We start from the raw sequence: 18327 nt of genomic DNA on the forward strand, positions 1-18327 counted from the left end.
AATCAATCCCTACACCCCTGTTTTATGACACTGGGTTTATATCCTGTTGAGAAGAGAGGAGGATCCCAACAACACACACACACTTCACACAGTGGCATAATAATTCTGGGTTGTCAAAGCCTTGTGTTTAAGTGCTCACTTCCTGTCCCTCTGTGTGGGAACATAATGAAGCGGTAGGACAGAAAGCTGAGGAGCTCTTAGCTCTCTTATTCTGACTGAGGAACCGCAGAGAAAAGACCAATCACTCTCTATGGTGCTCTATGACGACTGGAGTTCACCCTGTCATTACACAGAGCAGTGTTACTGTGAACTCCTCCACTGCTTGATCTCTCTCTGTTTCTCTCACTCTCTCTCTTTCTCTTTGTTTCTCTCTCTCTGTTTCTCTCTCTCTCTCTGTTTCTCTCTCTCTGTTTCTCTATCTCTCTCTGTTTCTCTCTCTCTGTTTCTCTCTCTCTGTTTCTCTCTCTCTGTTTCTCTCTCTGTTTCTCTCTCTCTGTTTCTCTCTCTGTTTCTCTCTCTCTGTTTCTCTCTCTCTGTTTCTCTCTCTCTGTTTCTCTCTCTCTGTTTCTCTCTCTGTTTCTCTCTCTGTTTCTCTCTCTCTGTTTCTCTCACTCTGTTTCTCTCTCTCTGTTTCTCTCTCTCTGTTTCTCTCTCTCTGTTTCTCTCTCTCTGTTTCTCTCTCTGTTTCTCTCTCTCTGTTTCTCTCTCTCTGTTTCTCTCTCTGTTTCTCTCTCTCTGTTTCTCTCTCTGTTTCTCTCACTCTCTCTCTTTCTCTTTGTTTCTCTCTCTCTGTTTCTCTCTCTGTTTCTCTCTCTGTTTCTCTCTCTCTGTTTCTCTCTCTCTGTTTCTCTCTCTCTGTTTCTCTCTCTCTGTTTCTCTCTCTCTGTTTCTCTCTCTGTTTCTCTCACTCTTTCTCTTTCTCTTTGTTTCTCGCTCTCTGTTTCTCTCTCTCTCTCTGTTTCTCTCTCTGTTTCTCTCTCTGTTTCTCTCTCTGTTTCTCTCTTTCTCTTTGTTTCTCTCTCTCTGTTTCTCTCTCTGTTTCTCTCTCTGTTTCTCTCTCTGTTTCTCTCTTTCTCTTTGTTTCTCTCTCTCTGTTTCTCTCTCTGTTTCTCTCTCTGTTTCTCTCACTCTTTCTCTTTCTCTTTGTTTCTCGCTCTCTGTTTCTCTCTCTCTCTCTGTTTCTCTCTCTGTTTCTCTCTCTGTTTCTCTCTCTGTTTCTCTCTCTGTTTCTCTCTCTGTTTCTCTCTCTGTTTCTCTCTTTCTCTTTGTTTCTCTCTCTCTGTTTCTCTCTCTGTTTCTCTCTTTCTCTTTGTTTCTCTCTCTCTGTTTCTCTCTCTCTGTTTCTCTCTCTCTGTTTCTCTCTCTGTTTCTCTCTCTGTTTCTCTCTCTGTTTCTCTCTCTCTGTTTCTCTCTCTGTTTCTCTCTCTGTTTCTCTCTCTGTTTCTCTCTCTCTGTTTCTCTCTCTGTTTCTCTCTCTGTTTCTCTCACTCTTTCTCTCTTTCTCTTTGTTTCTCTCTCTCTGTTTCTCTCTCTGTTTCTCTCTTTCTCTTTGTTTCTCTCTCTCTGTTTCTCTCTCTGTTTCTCTCTCTCTGTTTCTCTCTCTCTGTTTCTCTCTCTCTGTTTCTCTCTCTCTGTTTCTCTCTCTCTGTTTCTCTCTCTCTGTTTCTCTCTCTGTTTCTCTCTCTCTGTTTCTCTCTCTCTGTTTCTCTCTCTGTTTCTCTCTCTCTGTTTCTCTCTCTGTTTCTCTCACTCTCTCTCTTTCTCTTTGTTTCTCTCTCTCTGTTTCTCTCTCTGTTTCTCTCTCTGTTTCTCTCTCTCTGTTTCTCTCTCTCTGTTTCTCTCTCTCTGTTTCTCTCTCTCTGTTTCTCTCTCTCTGTTTCTCTCTCTGTTTCTCTCACTCTTTCTCTTTCTCTTTGTTTCTCGCTCTCTGTTTCTCTCTCTCTCTCTGTTTCTCTCTCTGTTTCTCTCTCTGTTTCTCTCTCTGTTTCTCTCTCTGTTTCTCTCTTTCTCTTTGTTTCTCTCTCTCTGTTTCTCTCTCTGTTTCTCTCTCTGTTTCTCTCTCTGTTTCTCTCTTTCTCTTTGTTTCTCTCTCTCTGTTTCTCTCTCTGTTTCTCTCTCTGTTTCTCTCACTCTTTCTCTTTCTCTTTGTTTCTCGCTCTCTGTTTCTCTCTCTCTCTCTGTTTCTCTCTCTGTTTCTCTCTCTGTTTCTCTCTGTTTCTCTCTCTGTTTCTCTCTCTGTTTCTCTCTCTGTTTCTCTCTCTGTTTCTCTCTTTCTCTTTGTTTCTCTCTCTCTGTTTCTCTCTCTGTTTCTCTCTTTCTCTTTGTTTCTCTCTCTCTGTTTCTCTCTCTCTGTTTCTCTCTCTCTGTTTCTCTCTCTGTTTCTCTCTCTGTTTCTCTCACTCTTTCTCTCTTTCTCTTTGTTTCTCTCTCTCTGTTTCTCTCTCTGTTTCTCTCTCTGTTTCTCTCTCTCTGTTTCTCTCTCTGTTTCTCTCTTTCTCTTTGTTTCTCTCTCTCTGTTTCTCTCTCTCTGTTTCTCTCTCTCTGTTTCTCTCTCTCTGTTTCTCTCTCTGTTTCTCTCTCTCTGTTTCTCTCTCTGTTTCTCTCACTCTTTCTCTCTTTCTCTTTGTTTCTCTCTCTCTGTTTCTCTCTCTGTTTCTCTCTCTGTTTCTCTCACTCTTTCTCTCTTTCTCTTTGTTTCTCTCTCTCTGTTTCTCTCTCTGTTTCTCTCTCTGTTTCTCTCACTCTTTCTCTCTTTCTCTTTGTTTCTCTCTCTCTGTTTCTCTCACTCTTTCTCTTTCTCTTTGTTTCTCTCTCTCTGTTTCTCTCACTCTTTCTCTTTCTCTTTGTTTCTCTCTCTCTGTTTCTCTCTCTCTCTCTGTTTCTCTCTCTGTTTCTCTCTCTGTTTCTCTCTCTGTTTCTCTCTCTGTTTCTCTCTCTGTTTCTCTCTTTCTCTTTGTTTCTCTCTCTCTGTTTCTCTCACTCTTTCTCTCTTTCTCTTTGTTTCTCTCTCTCTGTTTCTCTCTCTCCTCTCTGTTTCTCTCTCTGTTTCTCTCTCTGTTTCTCTCTCTGTTTCTCTCTTGTTTCTCTCTCTCTGTTTCTCTCTCTGTTTCTCTCTCTGTTTCTCTCACTCTTTCTCTCTTTCTCTTTGTTTCTCTCTCTCTGTTTCTCTCTCTCTCTCTGTTTCTCTCTCTGTTTCTCTCTCTCGTTTCTCTCTCTGTTTCTCTCTCTCTGTTTCTCTCTCCTGTTTCTCTCTCTCTGTTTCTCTCTTCTGTTTCTCTCTCTGTTTCTCTCTCTCTGTTTCTCTCTCTGTTTCTCTCTCTCTGTTTCTCTCTCTGTTTCTCTCTCTCTGTTTCTCTCTCTCTGTTTCTCTCTCTGTTTCTCTCTCTGTTTCTCTCTCTGTTTCTCTCTCTCGTTTCTCTCTCTCTGTTTCTCTCTCTCTGTTTCTCTCTCTGTTTCTCTCTCTCTGTTTCTCTCTCTCTTTCTCTCTGTTTCTCTCTCTCGTTTCTCTCTCTTGTTTCTCTCTCTCTCTTCTCTCTCTGTTTCTCTCTCTGTTTCTCTCTCTGTTTCTCTCTCTCTCTGTTTCTCTCTCTCGTTTCTCTCTCTGTTTCTCTCTCTGTTTCTCTCTCTCTTGTTTCTCTCTCTCTGTTTCTCTCTCTGTTTCTCTCTCTGTTTCTCTCCTCTCTCTGTTTCTCGCTCTCTGTTTCTCTCTCTCCTCTGTTTCTCTCTCTGTTTCTCTCTCTTGTTTCTCTCTCTGTTTCTCTCTCTGTTTCTCTCTCTGTTTCTCTCTCTGTTTCTCTCTTTCTTTGTTTCTCTCTCTCTGTTTCTCTCTCTGTTTCTCTCTTTCTCTTTGTTTCTCTCTCTCTGTTTCTCTCTCTCTGTTTCTCTCTCTCTGTTTCTCTCGCTGTTTCTCTCTCTGTTTCTCTCACTCTTTCTCTCTTTCTCTTTGTTTCTCTCTCTCTGTTTCTCTCTCTGTTTCTCTCTCTGTTTCTCTCACTCTTTCTCTCTTTCTCTTTGTTTCTCTCTCTCTGTTTCTCTCACTCTTTCTCTTTCTCTTTGTTTCTCTCTCTCTGTTTCTCTCACTCTTTCTCTTTCTCTTTGTTTCTCTCTCTCTGTTTCTCTCTCTCTCTCTGTTTCTCTCTCTGTTTCTCTCTCTGTTTCTCTCTCTGTTTCTCTCTCTGTTTCTCTCTCTGTTTCTCTCTCTGTTTCTCTCTTTCTCTTTGTTTCTCTCTCTCTGTTTCTCTCTCTGTTTCTCTCTTTCTCTTTGTTTCTCTCTCTCTGTTTCTCTCTCTCTGTTTCTCTCTCTGTTTCTCTCTCTGTTTCTCTCACTCTTTCTCTCTTTCTCTTTGTTTCTCTCTCTCTGTTTCTCTCTCTGTTTCTCTCTTTCTCCTTGTTTCTCTCTCTCTGTTTCTCTCTCTGTTTCTCTCTTTCTCTTTGTTTCTCTCTCTCTGTTTCTCTCTTTCTCTTTGTTTCTCTCTCTCTGTTTCTCTCTCTCTGTTTCTCTCTCTCTGTTTCTCTCTCTCTGTTTCTCTCTCTGTTTCTCTCTCTGTTTCTCTCACTCTTTCTCTCTTTCTCTTTGTTTCTCTCTCTCTGTTTCTCTCTCTGTTTCTCTCTTTCTCTTTGTTTCTCTCTCTCTGTTTCTCTCTCTCTGTTTCTCTCTCTCTGTTTCTCTCTCTCTGTTTCTCTCTCTGTTTCTCTCTCTGTTTCTCTCACTCTTTCTCTCTTTCTCTTTGTTTCTCTCTCTCTGTTTCTCTCTCTGTTTCTCTCACTCTTTCTCTCTTTCTCTTTGTTTCTCTCTCTCTGTTTCTCTCTCTCTGTTTCTCTCTCTGTTTCTCTCACTCTTTCTCTCTTTCTCTTTGTTTCTCTCTCTCTGTTTCTCTCTCTGTTTCTCTCTTTCTCTTTGTTTCTCTCTCTCTGTTTCTCTCTCTCTGTTTCTCTCTCTCTGTTTCTCTCTCTCTGTTTCTCTCTCTGTTTCTCTCTCTGTTTCTCTCACTCTTTCTCTCTTTCTCTTTGTTTCTCTCTCTCTGTTTCTCTCTCTGTTTCTCTCTTTCTCTTTGTTTCTCTCTCTCTGTTTCTCTCTCTGTTTCTCTCTTTCTCTTTGTTTCTCTCTCTCTGTTTCTCTCTTTCTCTTTGTTTCTCTCTCTCTGTTTCTCTCTCTCTGTTTCTCTCTCTCTGTTTCTCTCTCTGTTTCTCTCTCTGTTTCTCTCACTCTTTCTCTCTTTCTCTTTGTTTCTCTCTCTCTGTTTCTCTCGCTGTTTCTCTCTTTCTCTTTGTTTCTCTCTCTCTGTTTCTCTCTCTCTGTTTCTCTCTCTCTGTTTCTCTCTCTCTGTTTCTCTCTCTGTTTCTCTCTCTGTTTCTCTCACTCTTTCTCTCTTTCTCTTTGTTTCTCTCTCTCTGTTTCTCTCTCTGTTTCTCTCACTCTTTCTCTCTTTCTCTTTGTTTCTCTCTCTCTGTTTCTCTCTCTCTGTTTCTCTCTCTCTGTTTCTCTCTCTGTTTCTCTCTCTGTTTCTCTCACTCTTTCTCTCTTTCTCTTTGTTTCTCTCTCTCTGTTTCTCTCTCTGTTTCTCTCTTTCTCTTTGTTTCTCTCTCTCTGTTTCTCTCTCTCTGTTTCTCTCTCTCTGTTTCTCTCTCTCTGTTTCTCTCTCTGTTTCTCTCTCTGTTTCTCTCACTCTTTCTCTCTTTCTCTTTGTTTCTCTCTCTGTTTCTCTCTCTCTGTTTCTCTCACTCTCTCTCTTTCTCTTTGTTTCTCTCTCTCTGTTTCTCTCTCTGTTTCTCTCTCTGTTTCTCTCTCTCTGTTTCTCTCTCTCTGTTTCTCTCTCTCTGTTTCTCTCTCTCTGTTTCTCTCTCTCTGTTTCTCTCTCTGTTTCTCTCACTCTTTCTCTTTCTCTTTGTTTCTCGCTCTCTGTTTCTCTCTCTCTCTCTGTTTCTCTCTCTGTTTCTCTCTCTGTTTCTCTCTTTCTCTTTGTTTCTCTCTCTCTGTTTCTCTCTCTGTTTCTCTCTCTGTTTCTCTCTCTGTTTCTCTCTTTCTCTTTGTTTCTCTCTCTCTGTTTCTCTCTCTCTGTTTCTCTCTCTGTTTCTCTCTCTGTTTCTCTCACTCTTTCTCTCTTTCTCTTTGTTTCTCTCTCTCTGTTTCTCTCTCTGTTTCTCTCTTTCTCTTTGTTTCTCTCTCTCTGTTTCTCTCTCTCTGTTTCTCTCTCTCTGTTTCTCTCTCTCTGTTTCTCTCTCTGTTTCTCTCTCTGTTTCTCTCACTCTTTCTCTCTTTCTCTTTGTTTCTCTCTCTCTGTTTCTCTCTCTCTGTTTCTCTCACTCTCTCTCTTTCTCTTTGTTTCTCTCTCTCTGTTTCTCTCTCTGTTTCTCTCTCTGTTTCTCTCTCTCTGTTTCTCTCTCTCTGTTTCTCTCTCTCTGTTTCTCTCTCTCTGTTTCTCTCTCTCTGTTTCTCTCTCTGTTTCTCTCACTCTTTCTCTTTCTCTTTGTTTCTCGCTCTCTGTTTCTCTCTCTCTCTCTGTTTCTCTCTCTGTTTCTCTCTCTGTTTCTCTCTCTGTTTCTCTCTCTGTTTCTCTCTTTCTCTTTGTTTCTCTCTCTCTGTTTCTCTCTCTGTTTCTCTCTCTGTTTCTCTCTCTGTTTCTCTCTTTCTCTTTGTTTCTCTCTCTCTGTTTCTCTCTCTGTTTCTCTCTCTGTTTCTCTCACTCTTTCTCTTTCTCTTTGTTTCTCGCTCTCTGTTTCTCTCTCTCTCTCTGTTTCTCTCTCTGTTTCTCTCTCTGTTTCTCTCTCTGTTTCTCTCTCTGTTTCTCTCTCTGTTTCTCTCTCTGTTTCTCTCTTTCTCTTTGTTTCTCTCTCTCTGTTTCTCTCTCTGTTTCTCTCTTTCTCTTTGTTTCTCTCTCTCTGTTTCTCTCTCTCTGTTTCTCTCTCTCTGTTTCTCTCTCTGTTTCTCTCTCTGTTTCTCTCACTCTTTCTCTCTTTCTCTTTGTTTCTCTCTCTCTGTTTCTCTCTCTGTTTCTCTCTTTCTCTTTGTTTCTCTCTCTCTGTTTCTCTCTCTGTTTCTCTCTTTCTCTTTGTTTCTCTCTCTCTGTTTCTCTCTCTCTGTTTCTCTCTCTCTGTTTCTCTCTCTCTGTTTCTCTCTCTCTGTTTCTCTCTCTGTGTTTCTCTCTCTCTGTTTCTCTCTCTGTTTCTCTCTCTGTTTCTCTCTCTGTTTCTCTCACTCTTTCTCTCTTTCTCTTTGTTTCTCTCTCTCTGTTTCTGTCTCTGTTTCTCTTTCGTTCTCTCTCTCTCTGTTTCTCTCTCTGTTTCTCTCACTCTTTCTCTCTTTCTCTTTGTTTCTCTCTCTCTGTTTCTCTCTCTGTTTCTCTCTCTGTTTCTCTCACTCTTTCTCTCTTTCTCTTTGTTTCTCTCTCTCTGTTTCTCTCACTCTTTCTCTTTCTCTTTGTTTCTCTCTCTCTGTTTCTCTCTCTCTCTCTGTTTCTCTCTCTGTTTCTCTCTCTGTTTCTCTCTCTGTTTCTCTCTCTGTTTCTCTCTCTGTTTCTCTCTCTGTTTCTCTCTCTGTTTCTCTCTTTCTCTTTGTTTCTCTCTCTCTGTTTCTCTCTCTCTGTTTCTCTCTCTCTGTTTCTCTCTCTGTTTCTCTCTCTGTTTCTCTCACTCTTTCTCTCTTTCTCTTTGTTTCTCTCTCTCTGTTTCTCTCTCTGTTTCTCTCTTTCTCTTTGTTTCTCTCTCTCTGTTTCTCTCTCTCTGTTTCTCTCTCTCTGTTTCTCTCTCTGTTTCTCTCTTTCTCTTTGTTTCTCTCTCTCTGTTTCTCTCTCTCTGTTTCTCTCTCTCTGTTTCTCTCTCTCTGTTTCTCTCTCTCTGTTTCTCTCTCTGTTTCTCTCTCTGTTTCTCTCACTCTTTCTCTCTTTCTCTTTGTTTCTCTCTCTCTGTTTCTCTCTCTCTGTTTCTCTCTCTGTTTCTGTCTCTGTTTCTCTTTCGTTCTCTCTCTCTCTTTCTGTTTATCTCTCTCCTTCTCTCTCTTTCTCTTTGTTTCTCTCTCTCTGTTTCTCTCTCTTTCTCGCTCTCTCTCTTTGTTCTCTCTCTCTTGCTCTCTCTGACCTTGTGTGTGTGTGTGTGTGTGTGTGTGTGTGTGTGTGTGTGTGTGTGTGTGTGTGTGTGTGTGTGTGTGTGTGTGTGTGTGTGTGTGTGTGTGTGTGTGTATAATACGTACAGCTTTGGCACTGATCGTCCTGATGGCCCCAGCAGCGTCCGTTACAAGAGCGATGACATCGTTTGCCTGCGGACCACACACACACACACACACACACACACACACACAACATGTCAGATAACCATCCACACACACACACACACACACACACACACACACACACACACACACACACACACACACACACACACACACACACACACACACACACACACACACACACACACACACACACACACACACACACACACAAACCTCCATCCTCCATCCTGCCACCCACAAACATCCTCTCACCACTCGCTAACCGTTCACCCCTAAACAAACCCTTTCTCAGAAACCACCCCCACACACACCCACTTTCAGTGAGTGGGTGAGTGTGCTCTGAGAGTGGGTGAGTGTGCTCTGAGAGTGGGTGAATGTGCTCTGAGTGTGGATGAGTGTGCTCTGAGTGTGGGTGAGTGTGCTCTGAGAGTGGGTGAGTGTGCTCTGAGAGTGGGTGAGTGTGCTCTCATTGTTCTCGCTGGCTCTCTCTGGGTCTACAGTAAGTATGAGGGACAAGGATCCACTCCCCAGTCAAGTCATCTCTCTCAGGCAAAAAGTGGGGACATGACACATAACAGTTATCATAGCCCACCGTCAGTGAGCGTGAATGGGCCTGTCATCATCAGGCTTTAATTGACTGTGTGGTAATTACATGCTGAAGTGGAGGGCTGAGTGAATGTCACCCTTGGCCCCCTGCCTGCCTGTGAAATTACGCCTCGCTCACTCCAAAAATGATTATGTTAAATAGCGACCCAATCTGGCAACCTCAAAGAAAGCCCTCAATCTGGCAACCTGGGCTCCCACACACACCGAGCCACTCTCTCATTTTATGCCAACTCTTATTGTCTTATACTCCCTCTCCTCTGTCCTCTCCTCTGTCCTCTCTTCTGTCCTCTCTTCGGTCCTCTCCTCTGTCCTCTCCTCTGTCCTCTCCTCTGTCCTCTCCTCTGTCCTCTCCTCTGTCCTCTCCTCTGTCCTCTCCTCCATCTTCTTATCTGTCCTCTCTTCTATGCTCTCTTTTGTCCTCTCCTCTGTCATCTCATCTGTCCTCTCATCTGTCCTCTCTTCTGTCCTCTCCTCTGTCCTCTCCTCTGTCCTCTCTTCTGTCCTCTCTTCTGTCCTCTCCTCTGTCCTCTCTTCTGTCCTCTCTTCTGTCCTCTCTTCTGTCCTCTCTTCTGTCCTCTCCTCTGTCCTCTCTTCTGTCCTCTCCTCTGTCCTCTCCTCTGTCCTCTCCTCTGTCCTCTCTTCTTTTTCTTCTTCTTCTTCTAACATCTCAAACAGACATGATAGTGAAGGACACCTTGTGGAGAGAAACTACATGCTCAGTCGAGCGTTGTGTGACATTTCGTGGTCATACGTGCTGTTTTTAGTGGTCACTGTGACATTCAGTGACATTTTCTACACTGATATTGAATGCATATCATGCCCTCACTTTTCCTTGGCATACAAGGGAGGGGAAAACAAATTGAAAATGTGGAGAAGGTTTGGGGGAGTGGACTTGGAACTAAAATGGCGATGTGTTTTGACACACAATGGCCGGTAGCCAATGGCTGTGTGTTTTGACACACAATGGCCGGTAGCCAATGGCTGTGTGTTTTGATACACAATGGCCGGTAGCCAATGGCTGTGTGTTTTGATACACAATGGCCAGTAGCCATATCAGTGTTCCAAACACTTTCAAAGGAGCTGGCTGTCAGCTTTAGTGAGCTTTATGTGCAGCTGAGACAGAATCACCATGGGCCTGGCTGCATAGCAACACAACCCAACCACCTCCATGTGTTTAATCACTGATCTATTGTGATGCTGCTTCCAACTCACCTTCAGCAAAACAGAGAAAAAGGATACAAACAAAGGAACATTTTAACAATATCATTTGTATGAAACTGAGGAAACATGTAAGCGTGTGAAGGTGTGAAGGTGTGACGGTGTGTGTGTGTATAGTGTGCACCTTGGAAGTTTAGAGAAGCATCCTTCAATATTTTTATCAGCACCTCGACCACCCCTCCCTCTCAGCGTTGTGGTTTCTCCCCATACTCACATCCAAGGCCACTGTTGTTGGACGGTACCACCAAGAGCTCAGCTTGGGGGTTCTTGATGATGTCTCTCCAGTGGATGGTGTCGGCGTGGCACAGGAACTTGTTCTGGTCAACATAAACCCCCCCGTTCAGGATCTCTGTGCAGAGAAGGACACATGTATACACATAATAAGCACATAACCATTAACATGTGTGTGTGTGTGTGTGTGTGTGTGTGTGTGTGTGTGTGTGTGTGTGTGTGTGTGTGTGTGTGTGCGTGCGCGTGTGTGTGTGTGTTTGTGTGCATGTGCGTGTTGGTGTATGTACGTATATGTGTGTGTGTGGCTCTTGTTTGTGTATGTATGTATGTATGTATGTATGTATGTATGTATGTATGTATGTATGTATGTATGTATGTATGTATGTATGTATGTGTGTATGTATGTGTGTACATGTTAGAGCAGAACATCAATGCATGAAGGTTACCCCTGACCTTTCCTGAACATGCTATGCATTTCTTTATTTCGAATCCCTGCAGATGGAAACTATTGACTCAATGTGAAAAGGTAAACATGTTGTTGTGATAAGGCCAGGTATGCAGGCCTACCCTCCAGCAGTATTCACTAGACTACTCCATCCTGTTATGTAGTGTTTACTGTCGCTTCTGAAAGGCGTCCATTGTTGATATGCTTTCATGCTACATCTACAAAGCTTCCCCTCCATCTACAAAGAGATGTATCCTCACTCAATGAATTCCTAGAAAATTCCATTTTCCCCCGTGACCTACTCCAGATACAGAAAGAAGCACACACAGCGGATAAAGGAAGGCTTTGGGTCAAACCCCCTCTTACGGTATTTCACTAATAGCAATAATATGTTTCTGTCGAAGGGTTTATAGCCCTCACCAGATGTCTGCATAGAGAACCAGAACAATCTGGAATCCCTTACATATATCACTGTCTTTATATGACAATGTGCAAGTCAATTACAGGATTTGGACTCAAATCAATCATGTAGTTCCTCTCTGGATGAATCTCAAGATAACAGTAGAGTTTGTGTGTGTGTGTGTGTGTGTGTGTGTGTGTGTGTGCATGCACACATCTCTATGTGTGTGTGTTTGTGAGTGCGTGTGTGTGTGTGTGTGTGTGCATGCACACATCTCTATTCTGATTCTTTTCATTAACTATGACAAGGGTGTTCCCAGAACCAGGGGTCATCATGGATGATACACACCACACACACAGATGTGTGTGTGTGTGCATGCACACATCTCTATGTGTGTGTGTGTGTGTGTGTGTGTGTGTGTGTGTGTGTGTGTGTGTGTGTGTGTGTGTGTGTGTGTGTGTGTGTGTGTGTGTGTGTGTGTGTGTGTGTGTGTGTGTGTGTTATCATCCATGATGACCCCTGGTTCTGGGAACACCCTTGTCATAGTTAATGAAAATAATCAGAATTTATAATCCAGATTGGGCCGGATTAGGAAACATGCTCCACCAGTATATTATAGTCTCTGAACAGATTAGCAGCATATGAAAATATAAAGATGAGGAATATTCAGATATTCAGAAATGTGGCGAAGTGGGGGAAGCTAATCATTATGAAGGAAATGGCATGATTGAAACAAGGAACTCTCCCGTGGATAAAGATAAACTCAATTTTCTTCAAAGTATTTGACATGCCGGCGGTCTCCCTCGCCGGGGGATGGTCTATCATTGCAATTTCATCTACTAATATCGCCTCGCACAAAGCACGATTTTATCAAAGGGATGTTTTACATGTAAATGTATCAGACTGTTATAAGAGAACATTCTGTACCAATTACAATGGTATGCATGGAGCCCAGATATTCATGGTATTTGTCTCTTATTCAATAATAGAATGTGATTCAATGGAGAATAGTCAGGAGGATGTTCAGGATTGTGGCAAAAGTATGTTGATTAGATTCTCCCTGGATTGTTGATGCTGGGAGAACTTCTCCATCACATTGTCCTCACAGAAATATGCTTACTCTGGATGACTTCTAAGATTCTATGGATGTCTTCTTAGATTCTATGACTGTCTTCTTAGATTCTATGGATGTTTTCTAAGATTCTATGGATGTCTTCTTAGATTCTATTGATGTCATCTTAGATTCTATGACTGTCTTCTAATATTCTATGGACGTCTTCTAAGATTCTATGGATGTCTTCTAATATTCTATGGATGGCTTCTTAGATTCTATGACTGTCTTCTAATATTCTATGGACGTCTTCTTAGATTCTATGGATGTCTTCTTAGATTCTATGACTGTCTTCTTAGATTCTATGGATGTCTTCTTAGATTCTATGGATGTCTTCTAAGATTCTATGAATGTCTTCTTAGATTCTATGACTGTCTTCTAATATTCTATGGACGTCTTCTTAGATTCTATGGATGTCTTCTTAGATTCTATGACTGTCTTCTAAGATTCTATGGATGTCTTCTTAGATTCTATGAATGTCTTAGATTCTATGGACATCTTCTTAGATTCTATGGGATGTCTTCTTAGATTCTATGGATGTCTTCTGAGATCATCTACAGTATTATCTGACACAATATCAGAAACCACAGAGATAGCAGTGAGGAGGAAGAAGAGAGGATGTGAGTCATGTGCAGGACCTCCATGACAGCAGCCCATTAGTCAATGACAAAATAGTATCCTTTCACTGTACAGAAACAGTTTGAAGAGTCTGAGGGCGAGATAGGGAGGAACTCTGAAAGTCTCCATTTCTCTGTCCATGGGGCCGGGACGGTAACTCCTAGGGAATTGACGGGGCAGTACTCACTGTACGCCCTCCTGTTACGATCTATCCATTAAAATGGTGTGCTCTATGGCCAGCTCTTCATTGGGGGTGAGCGCCGCCTCATACCATCGCTGATTGACGAGGTAGTTGTAAAACCCATCACCTTGGAGAGCGAGATAGGGGGAGGGAGGGGAGAGGGAGAGAAAGAGAGAGTGTGAAAGAGAGAGAGGGGGGAGGGAGGGGAGAGGGAGAGAGAGAGAGTGTGTGAAAGAGAGAGAGGGGGAGGAGAGAGAGAGAGAAAGTGTGAGAGACAGAGAGGGGGAGGAAGGGGAGAGGGAGAGAGAGAAAGAAAGGAAGGATAGAGAGAGGATTCATGGAGAGCCTTGAACACCCCAGACCATCCATTCACTGTCTACCTGCTTGCAGTGAACATTATTTGACCTTCTTGATGGATGTTTACAGTACATTACTGTACAGGGCTGTTGAGGACATTGAGTTGCTGCATCCTACATGACCAGTGTGGATTCCATAGGGATCTATGAGAGACAGGCCATTAGAGATGGGATTGAGGGAGCGAATCAGCAGCAGGCGTTTCTCTCAGATCCCGCCTAATTGGACGATGTAAGGCCATGGGCATTCAGGGCTTCAAAGGACATTATTCATTGGCTGTTGAATGAGGGGTTGCTTCCAACCACTTGTTATCCTTTGAAATCCCAGAACACAAATAAATGAAGAGGTTCTAGATGATTATATTCTTTGTGTGTGGCTATGTGGCATACGTTAGGATCACGTTATCTTAACCCATGTGTGGTGGGCATGTTTTTGTTATTCACCTAATGTTCTGATGGTCCCACAACATTATTCTGTTTTTAAAACAACACAGCCATAACGATTTACGTAAAAAATACTTCATACTTAGACGTTGACTTATATCAATTAGAAGCAATATAGACATCATCCATGGTTAATATTTACCTCTGCTAGATCACATTATCAATAAAAGCCCTATTCGTTATTTTAGTGTTGATAAAATGTGTTTTTTTGTAAACAAAAGCTAAACTAGTTAAATAAAGGTTAAATAAAAAAATTAAAACATTTAAAAAAGAACTGAACAAATTGGAAGGACAAATTTTACACATAGTATTTTATGGAAATGATATATGAGCCCCATTGAACACAAATTAAGGCCGGACAGAGGTTTACTGTATTTGTGTTGCAAATGTATTACTTTGTCTTCCTGTCCTTTTTGGGTCCACACACATCACAGCGCTTCTTCTTTGTCACTTTGGTAACAATGATTTGGGAGACAGGTGCAGGAATGTGTAATAGGGTTTCTTATTATACCCCAAATTACAGCGTGCCGTGTAAAGGCACGGGCCAGTTGCCGCTGCTGAAGTTGCGGCGGCGTCGGACGGGCCAGTAGAAGTGGCGTCGGACGGACCGGTTGTGGTGGCGTTGGACGGGCCAGTTGTGGCTGCTGAAGTTGCGGGGGTGCCGGACGGACCAGTCGCAGCATCGTCGGATGGTCCATTCTCGCTGTGTCCCTCAATGTTCGATTATTCTGTCACGTTGGTAGCAATGATTTGGGAGACAGGTGCAGGAATGCATAATAGTTTGTTTTATTATACCCCAAATTACGGCGTGCCGTGTAAAGGCACAGGGACGAAGACCAAACAAACACTATACAAAACACAGGGTAGAAACCCAAACAAAAGAGCGAGGAGTACCTCGAATAACTACACACGAGCACAAAGATTAACACACGGGATGAGACCCGTAATCATCTACACAATCCACATGGGCATGAAAGCCAAAACACACAGCACAGGTACTCACACGCACCAAGGGACATTGCAACAATAATCGACATCACCATGGTGAACAAAGGGCACATATATACAAATACAATCAGTGGGAATAGGGGCCAGGTGTGCACAATGAAAGTTCCAGAGGGATCCATGACATTCTTGTTGCTACCGGCTGCAATCTAGAATGATGAAAACATTTAGTTCAGGAATTTTACTAACATTTTCACTCACTCACTCACATATTTAGTTACAGCAGGCCAAGGTAAGAGAGTCAGACACACACACATGCAACAACATCACTCACACTTAGTTCCGGTATTGGAGTTGTTGGTTCTGTGGGTCGGGCGGATGGGGCACCAGCATCCTCCTCCTGAATCCTTTTGCAGCTGTAGCCAGTCACCAGATTGTCTAAATTGTCCACCCCTCCTTTTGTGGCATTGTAATCCATTGATTTCTGTTTTTTGATGTTCCTGGCCACAGATTCTCCCATCCCTATGCAGCGCACTCATGAGTACCACATTTTTGCCTTTCTTTGGCACTCAGAACACTAGGGACGTGTCGGCCATGAACACAAACTTAGAGGAATTGATAGGCCTGTTCCGTGTATTCAACAGCTGAGGTGGGAGCTCTGGCTTGTTATTTCGTACTGTTCCTACCATCATCAGCTTCCTCTTGAGGAGCTCCTGTCCCAGCTAGTGCGAATTAAAAAAGTTATTGCAAGTGATGTTGCGGCCACAGAGTCCCTGTGTTACTTCCAGGACAACCCACATCCCTTGGTTCTTCTCAGGGGCTCCTCCATCTGGCTTCCACATATACACTTGCAAGTTCCCCACATATGATGAAGTAGCATCACAGGCAGCCCAGATCTTGATTCCAAATTTTGCGGGTTTAGACAGTATGTACTGTCTGAAGGGGCAGCGGCACCTAAATAGTATAAGCTGCTCATCAACAGCAACATTGGGACAGGGTTGTAAAACAGGGGAAGGTGGTCCACCCACTTCTCCCACACTGACCTGATTGCGGCTAGCTTGTCTCTCTGCCGCCGAGCTGGTCTAGTGTCTCTGTTATCGAAGCTGATAATCCTGTAAATAATGTGGAAGTTTTCCAGAGACATTTTTGCAAAGAAAGGTTCTCTGCCAGTTTCTGCATCCCACATGGACGCAGAAACAGCCACGCTCAAGGTACTAAACGATATCATAACAACCATGGATAAAAGACAGTACTGTGCAGCCATCTTCATCTACCTGGCCAAGGCTTTCGACTCTGTCAATCACCGTATTCTTATCGGCAGACTCAATAGCCTTGGTTTCTCAAATGACTGCCTCGCCTGGTTCACCAACTACTTCGCAGACAGAGTTCAGTATGTCAAATCGGAGGGCCTGTTGTCCGGACCTCTGGCAGTCTCTATGGGGGTACCACAGGGTTCAATTCTCAGGCCGATTCTTTTCTCTGTATATATCAATGATGTCGCTCTTGCTGTGGATGATTCACTGATCCACCTCTATGCAGATGACACCATTCTGTATACATCTGGCCCTTCTTTGGACACTGTGTTAACTAACCTGCAAACGAGCTTCAATGCCATACAACACTCCTTCCGTGGCCTTCAACTGCTCTTAAACGCTAGTAAAACCAAATTCATGCTTTTCAACCGTTTGCTGCCCGCACCCGCCCGGCCGACTAGCATCACTACGCTGGACGGTTCTGACCTAGAATATGTGGACAACTACAAATACCTAGGTGTCTGGCTAGACTGTAAACTCTCCTTCCGGACTCATATTAAACATCTCCAATCCAAAATCAAATCTAGAATCGGCTTTCTATTTCGTTTCAAAGTCTTCTTCACCTACGCCGCCTGTCACGCCCTGACCATAGAGAGCCCTTGGTTCTCTATGGTGTTTAGGTCAGAGCGTGACTAAGGGGGTGTTCTAGTCATTCTATTTCAATATTGGTGAGTTGTATGGTTCCCAATTAGAGACAGCTGGTAATCGTTGCCTCTAATTGGGGATCATATTTAGAAAGCCCTTTCTCCCACCTGCTTTGTGGGATATTGTTTCAGTTAGTGCTGTACTTCACGTTCATTGGATGTTTTGCTGTTTTTTGTTGTTTCACTGTGAATTAAAATTATGTGGAACTCAACTCACGCTGCGCCTTGGTCCGCTCTGTACGACGATCGTGACACCGCCAAACTTACCCTAGTAAAACTGACTATCATACCGATCCTCGACTTCGGCGATGTCATCTACAAAATAGCTTCCAATACTCTAGTCAGGAAACTGGATGCAGTCTATCACAGTGCCATCAGTTTTGTTACCAAAGCCCCTTTTACCACCCACCACTGCGACCTGTATGCTCTAGTCGGCTGGCCCTCGCTACATATTCGTCGCCAGACCGACTGGCTCCAGGTCATTTATAAGTCTATGCTAGGTAAAGCTCCGCCTTATCTCAGCTCACTGGTTACGATAACAACACCCACTCGTAGCACGCGCTCCAGCAGGTATATCTCACTGGTCATCCCCAAAGCCAACACCTCCTTTGGCCGCCTTTCCGTCCAGTTCTCTGCTGCCAGTGGCTGGAACGAATTGCAAAAATCGCTGAAGCTGGAGACTTATATTTCCCTCACTAACTTTAAACATCAGCTATCTGAGCAGCTAACCGATCGTTGCAGCTGTACATAGTCCATCTGTAAATAGCCCACCCAAGATTGGAATCAGGATTGGAAATGATGCAGACATTTACATTGATGGAAGCAACATTCTTTCTGCAATATTAAGCTGATCCACCCCTTAAAGAAAAAAAAAGAAAGAAAATAAATAGCCCACCTAATCTACATACCTCATCCCCATATTGTTTTTATTTACTTTTCTGCTCTTTTACACACCAGTATCTCTACTTGCACATCATCATCTGCTCATTTATCACTCCAGTGTTAATCTGCTAAATTGTAATTACATTGCTACTATGGCCTATTTATTGTCTTACCACCTCACGCCATTTGCACACACTGTATATAGACTTTCTTTTTTTCGATTGAGTTATTGACTGTACCCTTGTTTATTCCATGTGTAACTCTGTGTTGTTGTTTGTGTCACACTGCTTTGCTTTATCTTGGCCAGGTCACAGTTGTAAATGAGAACTTGTTCTCAACTAGCTTACCTGGTTAAATAAAGGTGAAATAAAAAATAAAAAATAAATTAAGTGGCTGGGGTAGAGTGTGGGAAAATACATATTTGTTTTACAATGTATCAAAAACATCTATTGTAATAACACTCTGCAGGCTCCCGCAAGACATTGTGTAGTTTCAAACACTACAAAGGGTAAAGAGTGAGAGAAAAGCAGGAGACAGGCTGACAGGCAGGGAGACAGACAGGTTCTTGGTGCTATGTTGAAACAGCAGGTCCAGGGAGGAGGACGACAGAGTGAAGGCACACAACAAACCTTTTTGTTTCATTTTTACTTGTTTTCACCTACACACACACTTTTCCACACTTTCATTTCCCTCGGGTCCAGTGGACCAG

The 18327-nt window shown here is 43.0% G+C and overlaps 1 protein-coding gene across 2 annotated transcripts in view; it reads right to left on the bottom strand.

The window, feature by feature from the left end:
* LOC106593673 (receptor tyrosine-protein kinase erbB-4) overlaps positions 1 to 18327 on the bottom strand; it is a 617461-nt gene that overhangs the window by 194885 nt on the left and 404249 nt on the right. For both annotated transcript variants that reach the window (XM_045699348.1, XM_045699347.1), the window contains exons 4-5: positions 10266 to 10400; positions 8186 to 8251 (exon numbers count right to left, since the gene is read on the bottom strand). In XM_045699348.1, coding sequence (XP_045555304.1) covers positions 8186 to 8251; positions 10266 to 10400 — 201 coding nt within the window. The remainder of the gene's footprint in view (positions 1 to 8185; positions 8252 to 10265; positions 10401 to 18327) is intronic.

Source organism: Salmo salar, chromosome ssa17 (genome assembly GCF_905237065.1).
Source record: "Salmo salar chromosome ssa17, Ssal_v3.1, whole genome shotgun sequence".
Taxonomy (NCBI): Eukaryota; Metazoa; Chordata; class Actinopteri; order Salmoniformes; family Salmonidae; genus Salmo; species Salmo salar.